This window comes from Vigna umbellata, chromosome 10, assembly GCF_029865625.1.
Source record: "Vigna umbellata cultivar VRB3 chromosome 10, Vumbellata_1.0, whole genome shotgun sequence".
NCBI lineage: Eukaryota > Viridiplantae > Streptophyta > Magnoliopsida > Fabales > Fabaceae > Vigna > Vigna umbellata.
In genome coordinates, this window is record NC_142174.1 from 11,826,430 (window position 1) to 11,841,113 (window position 14,684).

At 31.1% G+C, this 14,684-nt stretch overlaps 2 protein-coding genes across 3 annotated transcripts; both read right to left on the reverse strand.

Annotated features, from left to right (window-relative positions):
- Positions 1-2,920: 2,920 nt before the first annotated feature.
- On the reverse strand, positions 2,921-7,155 carry LOC124841647 (uncharacterized). 2 transcript variants are annotated; one of them, XM_047317960.2, is made up of 3 exons: positions 6,838-7,155; positions 3,560-5,234; positions 2,921-3,427 (listed from the first exon to the last, which is right to left on the reverse strand). In XM_047317960.2, exons 2-3 carry the CDS (start codon positions 5,229-5,231, stop codon positions 3,072-3,074), a joined length of 2,028 nt encoding a protein of 675 aa, XP_047173916.1. In that variant the 5' UTR covers positions 5,232-5,234; positions 6,838-7,155; the 3' UTR covers positions 2,921-3,071. The 2 variants fall into 2 exon arrangements, with proteins under 2 accessions (XP_047173916.1, XP_087957231.1); XM_088101105.1 differs by having other exon boundaries at positions 3,560-6,568.
- A 2,623-nt stretch (positions 7,156-9,778) lies between these two features.
- On the reverse strand, positions 9,779-12,261 carry LOC124841661 (MYB-like transcription factor ODO1). The gene is made up of 2 exons (XM_047317973.2): positions 11,563-12,261; positions 9,779-10,865 (listed from the first exon to the last, which is right to left on the reverse strand). The coding sequence occupies exons 1-2, from the start codon at positions 11,823-11,825 to the stop codon at positions 10,331-10,333; spliced, it is 798 nt and encodes a 265-aa protein (XP_047173929.1). The 5' UTR covers positions 11,826-12,261; the 3' UTR covers positions 9,779-10,330.
- Positions 12,262-14,684: the final 2,423 nt, after the last annotated feature.

The window sequence follows — 14,684 nt, forward strand, 5'->3', positions numbered from 1 at the left end:
GATACTTCGAACATCAATTTGCCAAATTTTAAATGGTAAAAACTTCCATTACAAAACAGTGATTATCCCTGTACCTCACTGAGTTGAGCCTGCACCTTTTTTTATTATATTTTGTACCCCTATCTTATCAGAGAATATTTTAGTTTTAAAAGAAGCTGAGTTCATTGAATAATAAAAAGCACCAGCCTTCCCTCATCTGCCGCATCTCAGATTTGCAAAATCCTACACCTTATTTCTCCTCCTTTCCTTTTTTTTTTTTTTACCGCATTTCATATCTAAAAGCTACACCTCTCTTTTTCTCCTCTCTTCTAGTGTTCTTCCCCTCCTCTCTCCTCTCTCATTTTTTACCATTCTTAGTTGTTGAGTGGTCGTTCCCTCCTCCTTCCTCCCTGGTTTGGTGACTTTGTGCTGTTGGTGTTGTGGTAAAATGTAGTAGCAGGGCTAGTTCTTCTTCTCACACATTTCACATCAACCTTATTATTGTGTGCTTTATTTGCGGCTTGTGCATGGCAGAACAGTGGACGGAGCGCACTTGGAGGTGCGGGGTCTACTAGTCATAGTTGGATTTGCGGTTTAAATTTTTTTCTTCATTTTACTTTTACGCACTTGGGTATGCGTTTAGGTTCTGTTTTATACCTTTTTTTTTTCTTTCATTATGTTAACATATAATGTTTAGTATACTTTTGTTTTAATATTTTATATTTATATGTTTTGTAATTTTAATTTATATGTTATGTTTTTATGTTAAATAATATTTGATATGGTTTAGAGTACGTTTTGATTTGTTTTGATTTGTTTGTTAATTATTTTTGAATTTGTTTTTTTTTATAATTTTAAGTTTTTTTTATATTATTTATTATGTATATTTTTTTGTTTAATTTAATTTAATTTGTTTTTGAATTTATAATTTTTATTAAATTACTTATTTAATTAAATATTAATCAATAAACCATCATTGTACTTTTTCATATATTATTAAATGAAGGATAAAACTATAAATTGGGAGGTGCAGGGTGAAACATGTGAGGTGTTGGGTGAAACATGTGAGGTGTTGGGTGAAACATGTGAGGTGTTGGGAGAATCACTCGTTACAAAATACATCATCCCGAAATGGCTAACGTGTTAGTTTGTTATATTTAATCGAGTGATTCTTCCTGCATCTCACATGTTTCACTCTACACCTCCCAGTTTACAGTCTTACCCTTCATTTAATAATATATGAAAAAGTATGGTTTAATGATTAACATTTAATTAAATAAGTAATTTAATAAAAATTACAAATTCAAAAACAAATAAAATAAAATAAAACAAAAAAATATACATAATAAATAATATATAAAAAACTTAAAATTATAAAAAAAACAACAAATTCAAAAATAATTAACAAACAAATCAAAACATACTCTAAACCATATCAAATATTATTTAACATAAAAACATAACATATAAATTAAAATTACAAAACATATAAATATAAAATATTAAAATAAAAGTATACTAAATATTATATGTTAACATAATGAAAGAAAAAAAAAAGGTATAAAACAAAACCTAAACGCATATACAAGTGCGTAAAAGTAAAATGAAGAAAAAAACTTAAACCGAAAATCCAACTATGACTAGTAGATCCCGCAAATCCAACTATGACTAGTAGAATGATTTCCATGAAATACACTAGTTAAGTAAAAATGACTGCGATTCAGGAAATGGTAAGACAAACCTAACTGCAACCGTATTAATCAGAGGTGAAACGACATAATATAAATACATACACAGAATTTTGAAAAAGTACCTAAGGTTAGGAAAAGGAGAATGTATAGAAGCCAAACGAATAAACGCATGTATCCACTAGGCTACTAAACCACAAATCCTAAAATTAACGTTTCAAAAATAAATTTCATACGTAATTTTGACTGCACTTTATAATTTTACCTTGAAGAAATATTTTAAACCAAAGACTATCTTAGTATTTCTGTTTGCCAGCTGTAGCCATGTTTTAGGGCACAGATTACTCATTGATTGTCAGTTTTTGTATATTGTATAAACCATGTCCACAAAGGAAAAATAATTGTATTAATTGCATTTGCATTTGTAAACGAAACCCAATATTTAAGCAAAAAACTGTACAGAAGGGTAGAGGTATCATACTTTCCCAAACTTTCGATACTTCAACTATTTTTTCCTTAATAATGGTAGTTGACAGAGCTCTTTTTATGTAAAAACTTTTTATGTCTTTATTTTTTTTGTCTCTCTCTAATTTTTCTAATCTTCTTTTTTTTTTTTATCATAGATGTATATTTATATACACATATTGTAATATTATGATAATTTTGCTTTAATTGTGAATTAATTGATAATGAACAAGATAAGAAAGAAATGGTCTTGGTTGCAAAAAATAATCAAATCAAATAAAACATTGATTATAATTATGGTCTGAAATTTGATCAAATTTTAGGATCATATCTTTCTCTTTTATAAAGATATTGACGCAACAAATTATTATATAATACTAAAATATTATTTCTAATTATCATCAGAAATATTACTTACAATTATTGGCATAATATTTATTCAAATTATTACCATATTAAAAAATATACCAATATTTCAAAATTATTTTCTAGTAATATGTCTTGTGAAAGATATGAAAAGTAAAGAGAAAGTGAAAATATGCATAAAACTCTTGAGTTCTTGGACTAAACTAAAGTTTGAAATTATATATATATATATATTAACATTTTTTTTTACCCACCATTAATTGTTATTCTTTTATTTTATTTTTTATTTTTATTGACTTACGAAATTAGGTGTTTAAATACCAAAACCAAAATAGATGAATATTGATTATTCCGAGCCAAGAGAAATTCGCTTCATAGTTGGTAATAAAGATATATACAAGTACATTAGAAAATACAATGGATGAGAAATAAACTGCTTTGGAAGTTATATTATACAAAGAAAGTAAAGGTAAAGAGATTAGCTGTACATTTCTATAAACAAATTTGAATAATTATACAAATGTAGAGAATTATACCACACGATTAGCTTAAATTTGTCCTTGCCTCACAGTGCTAAGGACTTCCTCTGCATTGAAGGGGAAGATCGTCCAACCACGAATCATCCATAAGTGGGGGCAAACATTCTATCTCAGAGGGCCATTCGCAGCTACAATCTATTTCATCATAGATAACGGCCCCAGATTTTGCTTTCCTACGTCGGAAAATGGTTTTTAACCAAAGATTGCAATGCACAAAAACCAAATCACTGAATTTTTCCAGCTTCACCCTGTTGTGTTTTTTGTTATGTATGTTTTGGAAAGTACTCCAGTTCCACCTGTACCAAAGGGAACTACAAGGTTGGCTAAGTATCCTCATTGCAGCTTTCTGAAGCGTTGGGATTTCATAACCATAACTAGTCCACCAGTCCCCTGGACATCCATAATAGTAAATAAGCAAAAGCATGTCAAAAGACCAAAAACGCAAGATGCTTGATCAAATGAGAAAAGGAAACAGAAAGTCATCTCAAATATAAAACAACACATTCTTTCAAAGAGCCATACCAGGGGCATTTAGTGTTCTTCCCAAAATAGCAAATTCAGTCCCAAGTGCACCCTCGGCGTTGATGTAAGTAGGAAGTTCTTTGGTAATTTCCATTTTATCTTTATCTGTAGTTGCCAACCTGAGCATGGCTTCTTGAAACCCATTCCTCATCCTCAAATCTTTCTTCAAGTTTGGATTGTAAGAAATCGAAGGGTTAAGAAATGCAGCCGCAGCATGCAGTGATGAATGAAGTTTCATATTCCATCTTCGATCAATAACTTCCCAGATTGGGAGGTATTTCTCTTCGACTCCCTTATAATAGGCCTTGATCACAACTTTTGCACTCTCCATTCCTTCATATATATAACCCATAGCAGGCATATCCCCATCAACCATCCTTAGGAGTTTAACCAGTGGCTCAGAAACACTCACAGCTTCATGCGCATGCTTCCAAAATCTATCCGAATATAGCAATGACTTAATGGCTTGTGCATCTGGACGTCTGCTATACATGGAAGACAACCATTCTGAATGAGAAAACATGTGCTTTAAATTATCCTCCTGCATCACTATAGATCTCAAGGAAAGGAAATCAGTGACAAATCTAGTAATTTTTGGTCTGATCAATTCCTTTCCACCTGTAAACTTTCTCATTATATTCAGAATCCAGGCATGACTATAAATGTACTGTGTGATTGTCTTTGCATCTTCCAGGACTGTGATAACCCAATCTTGTCTACCAATATCCTCTAACATCTTATCTATACAATAAGCGACACAAGGAGACCAAAACAAAAAACTATACCTCGCTGTGAGAAGCCTTCCAGCACAAACATAACCAGCACTGGCATCTGTCATAACCTGAACAACATTTTCTAAACCAACTTCCAGAACAACTGACTCCAAAAGCTCAAACAAGTAAGTACTGTCATCTTCATGACCTGAAACATCAACCGACTTCAAGAACAACGTTCCTTTTGGGCATGCAACAGAAAACACAGCAAGTGATCCGATCCTACCATCAGACCAGTTATCACATAAGACTGTGCATCCTGTTTCTTTCCACTCATCCCTGTATTTTTTATAATCATTGTGAATATCAGCTTTCACCTTTTCTAAAAGAGTAGACCTTAATTTCTCATAAGTTGGTGCTTTATAGCCGACACCACACTGAGCTATAGCGTCCACCATATCCTGATAATACATGGATTTAGCAGCACTTAAAGGAATAGAATTCTGGAAGAAAAATATGGCAAGTTTTCTATCAGCATCATCCTGCTTTTGCATTTTACCATCATCCACTATTGGCTGGGCACATGGCGAAGGAAGTGGAAATAATAAAGATGGACAAGCAATACCATTCTGTCCACTATACCCATGGCTATGGTGCAATCCACCACTAGCAGACGAACTATTCTGTTGACCATTTGAAATAGCAGCTTGATCTGCCTTATGTTTCTTGGGAGTTTTTGGTTTCTTGGGTGTACTTAATATACTTTGAATATGGTCTCGTACATCAGTTGGAACTTCGGTGCATGGAACAATATCTTTGTTTTTAATTTGAGCCAAGTGAAATTTCATCCTGTATACACCTCCACTGAATTCCCTTTGACAATAATTACATCTGACCTTTTGTTTAGTTGCGTCAACCAGGACACAGTGTTCCCAACAGGCATCTCTTCCACGGACCATTATCTTAAAATGCACATTGACTCAATAAGATTGTTGTAAAATCTTGTGATGTTCAAATAAGTTCAAAATATGAACATGGGAAAGGACTAAAAAATTACTGAAGACGAATCACCACTAAGTAAGCCCAACAAGATGGATGTAGTGAATAAAATGGTGTATGATTTATTGTAACAACCAAATTAATATCAGTAAGTAATCTAACGCATTAAACACAGCATAACAGAATCTTACGATAACCATAACATCTGTCTACGACGCAAGCAAACTTCATCTTGCTCTAGTATAATCAACAATAACTTTCAGCAGTACTACATCTTGCTCTAGGATAATCAATAATAACTTTCAGCAGTACTACAAACAATGGAACCAAAATTACAATAGTCAAACAAAAGAAGAAATCTACGGTGTGCTTCCTCGTTCTGTAAAGAATAAAGAAGACTATAGGAAGAGAGCAACATTGAGAAAAGAATCATTATAACAAGCAAATAGTAAGAAGATTAAAATACATCCAATTGTTTTACAACCACCTGCTTGCCTGCTTTAAAGATTGGTTCAAATTAAGAGATCAATATTAGATCTATCAAGAGAGGAAGTTCACTTGAAAGACATAAAACATAAAAACAACAATAAGACCGAATCCAATCACATAAGGATTAACGCTACTTTCAATCAAAAATCTTAAGACAATAGTTAATGGGTTTTTATTCATTTTCTCATTTCTATTCAATGTGATACTTAAAGTCACACTTGGATTTCCAACAATTAACTGATCACAAGTGCAAGTATTGCATGTCAATTGTCTTCTTGCTTAAACAAATGTGTTGGAATTAAGTGCCTCCACTGATAGGTGAATGTCTTGTATCTAATTTCAGTTCCAAATTCCAAATTGCTCAATCTCAAGCAAACCCGTCTGATAAATTTGATTCCCGTTTTCCCTCCCATTTGACATTTCCAAAAGTGACAGTTCTCTACTTTTCATTCTCAAGCACTGGATTATAGGATATCTTTGCTATTTTGAAACAAAGAAACAGATTTGACGAGATACTCTCAACCTGTTATTGATTACATATATATCCTTCCCAGTAAGGTGGTAGGAGAGGAATGGTGGGGATGAGCACGTCAACAACACAACATACTTTGCATTCTAGCAGTCAAATGTGAAAGATCCCTAGCTTTGCTATATACAACTTAGCTTATACGTGATCCAGGATCACATAAACTCAGCAAACAAAAAAATGAACTTTGAGTTTCATAACAACAACAATAATAACTACCAGAAAAATATAAATTCGCATCAGCTTGTAAAGATTCAGCATCACCTAGGGTTGCACAAGAACCTGAAGGAATAAATTAAATCATTAACTTTGTCTTTTGGTTAACACTCATGTCATGATTCATTACAAGGAGACACTCGATCTCACGACAGGTAAAAAATCACAATATATTGGCCTAAATGGACAAAATCCGTTCACATCGAAAGTGGAAAAATGGAAAAAAGAAATACAATTAGGTGTAAATAGATATGCCAAAAAAAAAGTTCCAAGGGGCAATAAAGCACATAGATAAGATAAGATAAGATGCTGAATTCGTGAAGGAGATAAATTACCCGGAGGATCTCAATGCTCAGAACACAAAAGCAGGGGGAGCTCAGAGGCCTTAGGTTTGAGAAATTGGGGTTGGTGAGTTGAAGGAATTGAAAGGAAAAAAAAAAAGTGGCTATATTGGTGTACAACTCTTGGAAGAGTGGGGCAGTTGGAAGAATGAAAGGAGTAGGAATGGGAGTGTTTGGATGAAGGTGAAATCACAGGATTTTCAGAGTTTGTTGGTCCCTGGTTAACTGAAAATAATGTCAGAGCTGTTAGTTTAAGGAAATTGTACTGTCGTTCTTCCTGTCACTAGATCTTTCAAATCTTAGGGTATGCTAGTATCAGGTTTTTCAGATTAATGCTTATTTTTTGGAGACAGTTAGATTAATGATTAAAGGATATATTTTGAGAGTGTTCAACATTTTTTTTTTAATTATTATACTAGTTTTTTAAATTAGATGAGTTTGTTTGAGTTTTTTAAGTACTTTTACTAAATAAGCATGATTTTTTTTTCTGTCTTTGACTAATTAATTTATTTAAAAATGAATAAATACTAATTCCCCTTTGATTGAAGTCTTTCTTTTTGACATTACTCCCACCCGTTGACAATTTATATTCAAGAATACTTTGATGATTAAAAAAATTAACTTTTGTATTTATAAAAAAAGATAAATAAAAAGTAAAATAGTAAATATAAAATATGTATAAAAGTTTATTCATTGTCAAAATAATACCATCCAATCCTTAATATAATGTATAATATTAATTAAAAATTAATAAAAATAAAATTTAATAAGTTAAATAATCATGTATTTTCCCATTTTTATTTATTTATTTTTCCCACTCTAAACACATATTACATGAACATTTTGTTCCATTTCATACATTATGTACTTATTTTTTGCTCGCGCTTTGGCATACATATTTTTTAGAAATACAGATTATTGTACACTCGAATAATTAATTTATAATTCTTTTTTTTGTTAGATATTTACTTTTAGTTCCACTTTCTACCATTTTTTATTATTTCATTTAACGCAAGATGAAGATGAAAATGGAATAAGTAATTTAAAAGCCTGTTACTATTAGGATAAAACTTTATAACTTATATGTTTGATCTTTATTAAAGAAAACAGAATATAAGTCTCGTACATTTTTCTTGTTGCAATAATTTTCAAAAGTTTAATTCCCTATTTAAAGAATTACTTGTTATAAGCTTTTTAAAAGATTATAAAAACCACAAAAAGCCTAGACAAATGTTATCTTATCACATGCAAGTGTGCTCAATATTTAAAGTGGTATTTTAAATTTTATTTCTTTTATTTAAAGTTTCAATTTAGTTTATCTTTACCAATTAATTCAGCTTTATCCTTTTTATGTAAAAAAGAATTTTATTATAGTAGAGATCAAAGTAACATCGACTGTAGAAAATCCTATTTGAGTAAGATATAGAGTACACCATGTGTTACAAAACACTCTCTTCAAATATAGTTGTATGCTAAAATATCAATATTCGATGTATTATCTTGGCAAAATTCAACAACTATCTTTTCCTAACATAAAAAGTGGTTGTGACAAATGTTGTCATGATTTACTTATCAAAATAAACTAGTTTCTAAAAAGGCTTTTTTAAAGGAACAAGCTTATATTATTTCATAACACTATCAATGCAATTTAAATAAAATATAAGTGACGTACAGGATACTTAAACTTGTTTGGAAAGAAATTGGATTCCATGTAGAAATTGTATACTCTTAAATAGATGTTTTTAACTTGGATTAATTTGGAATCTGATATATAATTTATAAAATCAAGAATTTTAAGAAAATGAATAAATAAATAAAAGATTAAATATGTTTTTAATTTGATAAACTTGTTTGTTTTAAATTTTGATAGAATTTGATTTTTAAACTTAAAAAATAATATATATATATATATATATATATATATATATATATATTCTTTTTAATTTAAAGTTTTTTTATATTTGAGTTGTTTATAGCGTTTGATATATTATACAGTATTCTTGTACGCACTATGATCGACCAACCACGAGAATGACACGACTGAGCGGTTACATACTCTAAAGAATCTTAAGCACAACCTATAATCAAGTTTACATCTAAGTCTTATTTATTAGACATTGGACCCTAATTACAACTATTTCATAAACTCATCTCAAAATCTATAAATATAAGTATGAGATAAAGAGATAAGTTATTATATTTATTGTGAATTTAAGAATTTGTTGTGATTCAAACCCACCCAACAATTCTTATTTCACTTTCACTAAAAAATATTTAACCCATAAATAAATGCTTATGTCTACAGTATAGGATAGGACAGGTGTTCAAAGTTCTACCAATTCCAGAGCTTTGGAACAATCCTGGAAGATAACCTAAAATTTCAAATGAAAAGAAAAAAATCCCTGAGAAGTGGTTACTTTATGGAGTGAATCGGCCTAATGGTGTTGTTTGCTTTCTAAAATGTTATAATGATTAACTCCACTAAGTACTTCACCAGTTAAGCTAATGGGAGTGCTACCAGCTTCCAAGATGCACGATGAATCAAAATGTTCTTCAAAGTGCAATTTCTTTATCCAATGCTGACATCTTCAATAAAAATCCTTTGATTAGTTTTATTGACAAAAAATGATGGCATTTTTCTTTTAGAAAACAGTTTGGTGTATTTCTGAAAAGGTAATTTGCCTTCTGCATAATTAAAGAAAGGAAAGTGATGAAATAGCAAAAGGTGAGGAAGAGTGGGCGACAATGAGAGGGTGATGTTATCATTTGTCAGCTTGTGGTGGATATGATAGCATTCAAGCACTCATCTGCATGACAAAACATGCGCTCCACCCTTATGTTTCTTAAGAATTACAATGCCAAAAATGTTCTTCTCACTCGTGGATTCCATGGTCAACCAAAGTCATCATTTTCATCTCTCTTTGACACAAACCAGAAAATCAGAAAATTATTGCAGAATTTATAAGCACAATAAAAAAGAAGATTTTAACAGGATTTTCAGACTGAACATCTATGTACAATAACATACACAATTACAAAATCCAGTAGTTGTTTGCCATCTTCCATTTTCTTGTGCCTACCATACACAAAAGATTACATCATTTACAACTTACATGAATCCACTTAATGCGGTATTTGGGGGATTATGTTGGGAATCATTTGTATGATTGGGTTGGTGACTATCCTCATAAGAGAAAACATTTGTACAGTACACCTTCCAGGAGTTCTATGCAACACAATAGCTAGATAAAAATTAAACACCAAGAACCTAAGTTTAAGTCCATGGTGTTTTTTTAATCCTCTTGTGTCAAACTTTAACATAAGAGTTTCACGTTCAAATCTTTTGTGCATCACATCCTTGACAGATAATCAAGCAGACCTTATCATTCATCAAGAAAGATATAAACACAAAATTTGAACGTGACATGGACACCAGAGGATTTATTCCCATTTTAAGAATAACTTACTTTACTAGATGGACTGCATTCTAAAGTTCTTTTCTGTCCAAGTCTAGAGTTTGCAGTGCATTTGATTCAATCTCGCTGGAACAATTAAAATCAAAATCATGAATACCAAAGTCCTGGCAGTCCAACAACCAAGGGCAATTGTCCTCCCACATTGGCAAGTTTTCATTCTCTAAATTAGGCGTACTGTCCCATAACGTGTCCATAAGAGGAGTTTCATCTAGCCACATGCTGTTCATCAAAGACACATCACTGCAAATGCTATCCATCAAAAGGGATTCCTCCCCGGAAGAATTTTCAGCTGGTGATGAGGTGGAATTCTCTTCCGAGTTGAGAGCCATACCATTTTCCTTAACCTGATGGATATTAATATTATCAACTTGTGACAGATGCTCTGCAGGGAAAGAACTATTCTGTGATGTGGCTTCTTTGTTGAGAGGTTCATGAGTAACAGGATCAATACCCATCTTAAGGAGCTTTTTCTTGATGTGTGTGTTCCAGTGATTCTTAATCTCGTTGTCTGTTCTTCCTGGTAACCTGGCAGCAATCTTGGACCACCTGAGACAGACAAACCACAACAATCACTCGCATGTCCAACAAAACTCATGACCCCTTCCGTAAGTTAAGTCCCAACATTGTAGGGCTCTTTCTTAGTCCCAAAGGTAAGTACCCATATCAAACAAACCGCATAGATAGCTTCAAGTGAGGAATTATCTCCTAACTTATAAGAATACGTCATTATTCTTTACTCAACAATCATCTTCAGTTTATTGACTTTTGCGTGCTATCAATTTATCATGCTTTTATGACTTTAAATTTTATGCACTTTTAGTATAAACTATAAACTATTATTATAAATACATCACACACAATAATTTGTAACCTTGTAGAAACACTTCACGCACGCATGCAGTTTTACAGTGTCCTCCTTGTACGTCTGTATACTAATAATAAACCTTTAATCACTTTGCTTAAGTTATCCAGCTTTAAAAACATGATTTCAAATGCAAGTACCTTCTTGTACATATATGCATGTAAAGACTAGGACTTTAAACTTGTTTGAAGGAGAAACCAAGCTAAAGCAACAAGTTATTAGTATACCTCTTGGCGTTTTGAAAATGTAGTTACCTGTGTTACGTGGATATCAGTAGAGATGATAGGGTAGTGGAGCATATAATATTTATTGTTGAAATTTATAGAAGGCAGTGTGGTTGGTTGAAGATGAGGTAGTGAAAAAAGAAGAAATATTAATAACCTGTTGCCAAGACGGGCATGGAGATCAATGACAAGCTGTTCTTCTGCCTGTGTGAGGAGGCCTCTCTTCAAGTCAGGCCTCAGATAATTAGTCCAGCGAAGACGACAACTCTTACCACAACGGCGAAGACCAGCAAGCTTGGGAACAGCACGCCAACAGCACTGGCCATTGGTGAGAATGAAGCTTATCAGCTTTTTGTCTTCCTCAGCAGTCCATGGACCTTTCTTCACTCCAAGTTTGTCACAGCAAGGCTGCCTCCCCATAGCACTTGCTACTAACCAATACAAACCTTCAAACTAGCCAATGGAAAGTGTCACCAACACTAGCTTCTTGTTGAGACGACTAAAAAATCCCACACCCACCTTTATATATTAATAAAGCTCTCTCCTTTTACTACTTGAGTATTATATCAAATAGAAAAGATGCATCCCAAACAACACTCAAATAAGGGACACAGAAAACTGGGGGTATTTCGGGTCCCACCTAGGTGTTGTGAAAGCTATGTGGGAACCAATATGGGATGTTCTGGTGTTTTTTTCTCACTGCATAAAATGGGTGATGCTCAAGAATTGGTGACCCAAAGGCAGAGCTACATGTAAGCATCCCAAAGGGAAAAAATGTGTAAAACGATTGATCCTTTTCAATTTTTCCTTTGCAAATCCACTTCCCTAATTGCACTCTTACTCAACCTTTTCGTCATCGCCACGTCTACGTGTCCTCATTAGCGGTAGATTGTGATAGAGTGTGGATGATTGCTACAATTGTTTGGTCCGCATGTGCAACATAACCGTTTGATGGGATGAAAATGAAATTGTAGCTATTGGATGTGGTCGAAGGAGACTGATATAACGCAGTAAAATCATCGAGCATCTATGCTGCGTGTGAGACAACTCACTGCTCTTGGTTTGAAAGTTTTAATGTAAAAAACACACTGAGATTTTTGAATATTTAATTTTGTTATTGAGGAATGGACAATGAACTGGTGTGTTTCGGGGCCACAATTTTGTTTTTCTTCTATTTTTCCCATGCTACAAAGCAATAATTCCCAACTTCCTTTTCTCAAGCCTATCATCAATGCACAGTACTACTGTGGAAAGTTTGAGAGTAGAGACAAAAGGAATATGCCTAATCGAAGTATAGAACCATTCTACAAGCCACGACTTTGGTATCTTTTGAAGAATATTTAACAACTTAAGGAACAAAGGATTAAAAATTAAATGCTTTCTGGTTAACCTTTTGCCAGTCATTTACAAGGAAAACATTTTCTTGTTTGTACTGATAAGAAATAACATTCAAGTGACAGAGACATTATAATTTAGAAAATTTGAGGTCTGTATCCAATAGTGATGATGAAGCATATTACGATGAAAAGAAGTTATCCTCAATTTGTCGCTGGTACACAATTTGGGTATGTATATGTTTAGAAATATCATCTTTTTCTTTGCTTCAAAATCTAAATTTGTCTTTCTGACTAAAGAACAATTTGGTATATCCACTTGTATAAGCAACGTATCTAAGTACATCTAATAATGTTATGTATACACAGACATTAATCTTGACGGAACTGTAATAAGGAGAAAACCAAATTGATTACTTTTTTACATTCAGAAGTTAGTCATAACTTTACTTTTTCTAGAGATTAAAGTCACACCATTACACACTTTCAGAAACTAAAACCGTCATTTTGTTTATAAATAAATAATAGTTACTTTATTTTAATCCTAAATTTATTTTAAATGTTCAATATGACACGTATTTTTTATTTTCAAAATATTTACGTGACTGGAAATCATGTCATATATATATATATATATATATATATATATATATATATATATATATATATATATATATATATATATATATATATATATATATATATATATATATATATATAATAATCTGAGTTAAAACAAAAATTATATGCAATAAATAAATCTAGAACTAGGTTATTTTTCCCTTTTTAGTTGTAACAATAAAATACATTTTTTGTATCATTTAGTACGTAGGATAATTTATTAATAATGTATGAAGAAATTTTTCTCTAAGAATTTCTACGAACATAAAATAAATTTATCAAAAGTTATAATTAGTTTTTTTTATGTCATGTTAAACATAATTATGTATTATGAAATTTCAACCAGATTGACAAACGCATAAATCATTTGACATTTCATAAAAAATAAAAACAAAAAACATACTCATGGACAAAAAATAAATAGTAATCTTCCTTAAAAAAAGCTAAAAACACTCCAAATCAAATCAAAGAAAAAAAAAATCTAAGAACAATGACATAATATAATATGACACCATTTAAAACAAATTTTATTTTCTAATTTTAAACAAGTCAACTTATTTCCTCCTGAAAAATATGAGAATACTTAAACTCATTTTATTGTATATTTCCAACATTTTCTTCATCTCTCTAAGATATCAAGGATGAATTTTAGAATCAAACAAAACTTTACATAACACTATATAATTACTTTTCAACAAACACGTAATGTTAGTCTCAATAGCAAAATAGCTCTCGTAATTTCAGTATATAAAAAATTCTGCAAAAAAAAACAAAAAAAAACTACTAATATATTAATTCTTTCGTAGTACCTTTAAGAGAGGTAACACAAGCTGCAAAATCAGGATTTTAGAAGTTATATTATTGATATATATTCACTTAATCCAACGAACATACGAGAACTATCAAAGAACTTATATATGAAAACAAATTCTCTTTGATCCAGTGGTTATATAAATTTTTTTTTAAAAAATAAAAAATCATACATATAATTTTTCATATGTTTCATAAAAGAATTATACATTAACTTTACATGTTTTCTATTAAATTTGTTATAATTTTTTATCTTCTGAATAATACAAATTATATAAGTTACAATAACTAGTTGAATGAATCTCAACAAAATATCTATGAAGACTCAATGAAAACAATTAAATGAATGTAGATAATTATGTAATCCTCCGTAAAAATATCTTAATTATATAGTGAAAACTATATATATAATTGACATTCAATAAAAAAAAATATTAAATGGACTCCTCATTATTACATTTTGATAAAAAAAATTACAATAAGTTAATTTATAAAAGAATATCTTTTTACTTTT

Bases quoted from the DNA above. Each gene is read 5' to 3' on its own strand.
- LOC124841647 (XM_047317960.2), bottom strand. From the start codon at position 5,231: ATGGTCCGTGGAAGAGATGCCTGTTGGGAACACTGTGTCCTGGTTGAC. The intron at 3,428-3,559 runs GTATGGCTCTTT...ATGGATGTCCAG, and splicing joins AAGAACACTAAATGCCCCTG to GGGACTGGTGGACTAGTTAT.
- LOC124841661 (XM_047317973.2), bottom strand. From the start codon at position 11,825: ATGGGGAGGCAGCCTTGCTGTGACAAACTTGGAGTGAAGAAAGGTCCA. The intron at 10,866-11,562 runs GTTATTAATATT...TGTCTGTCTCAG, and splicing joins CATGCCCGTCTTGGCAACAG to GTGGTCCAAGATTGCTGCCA.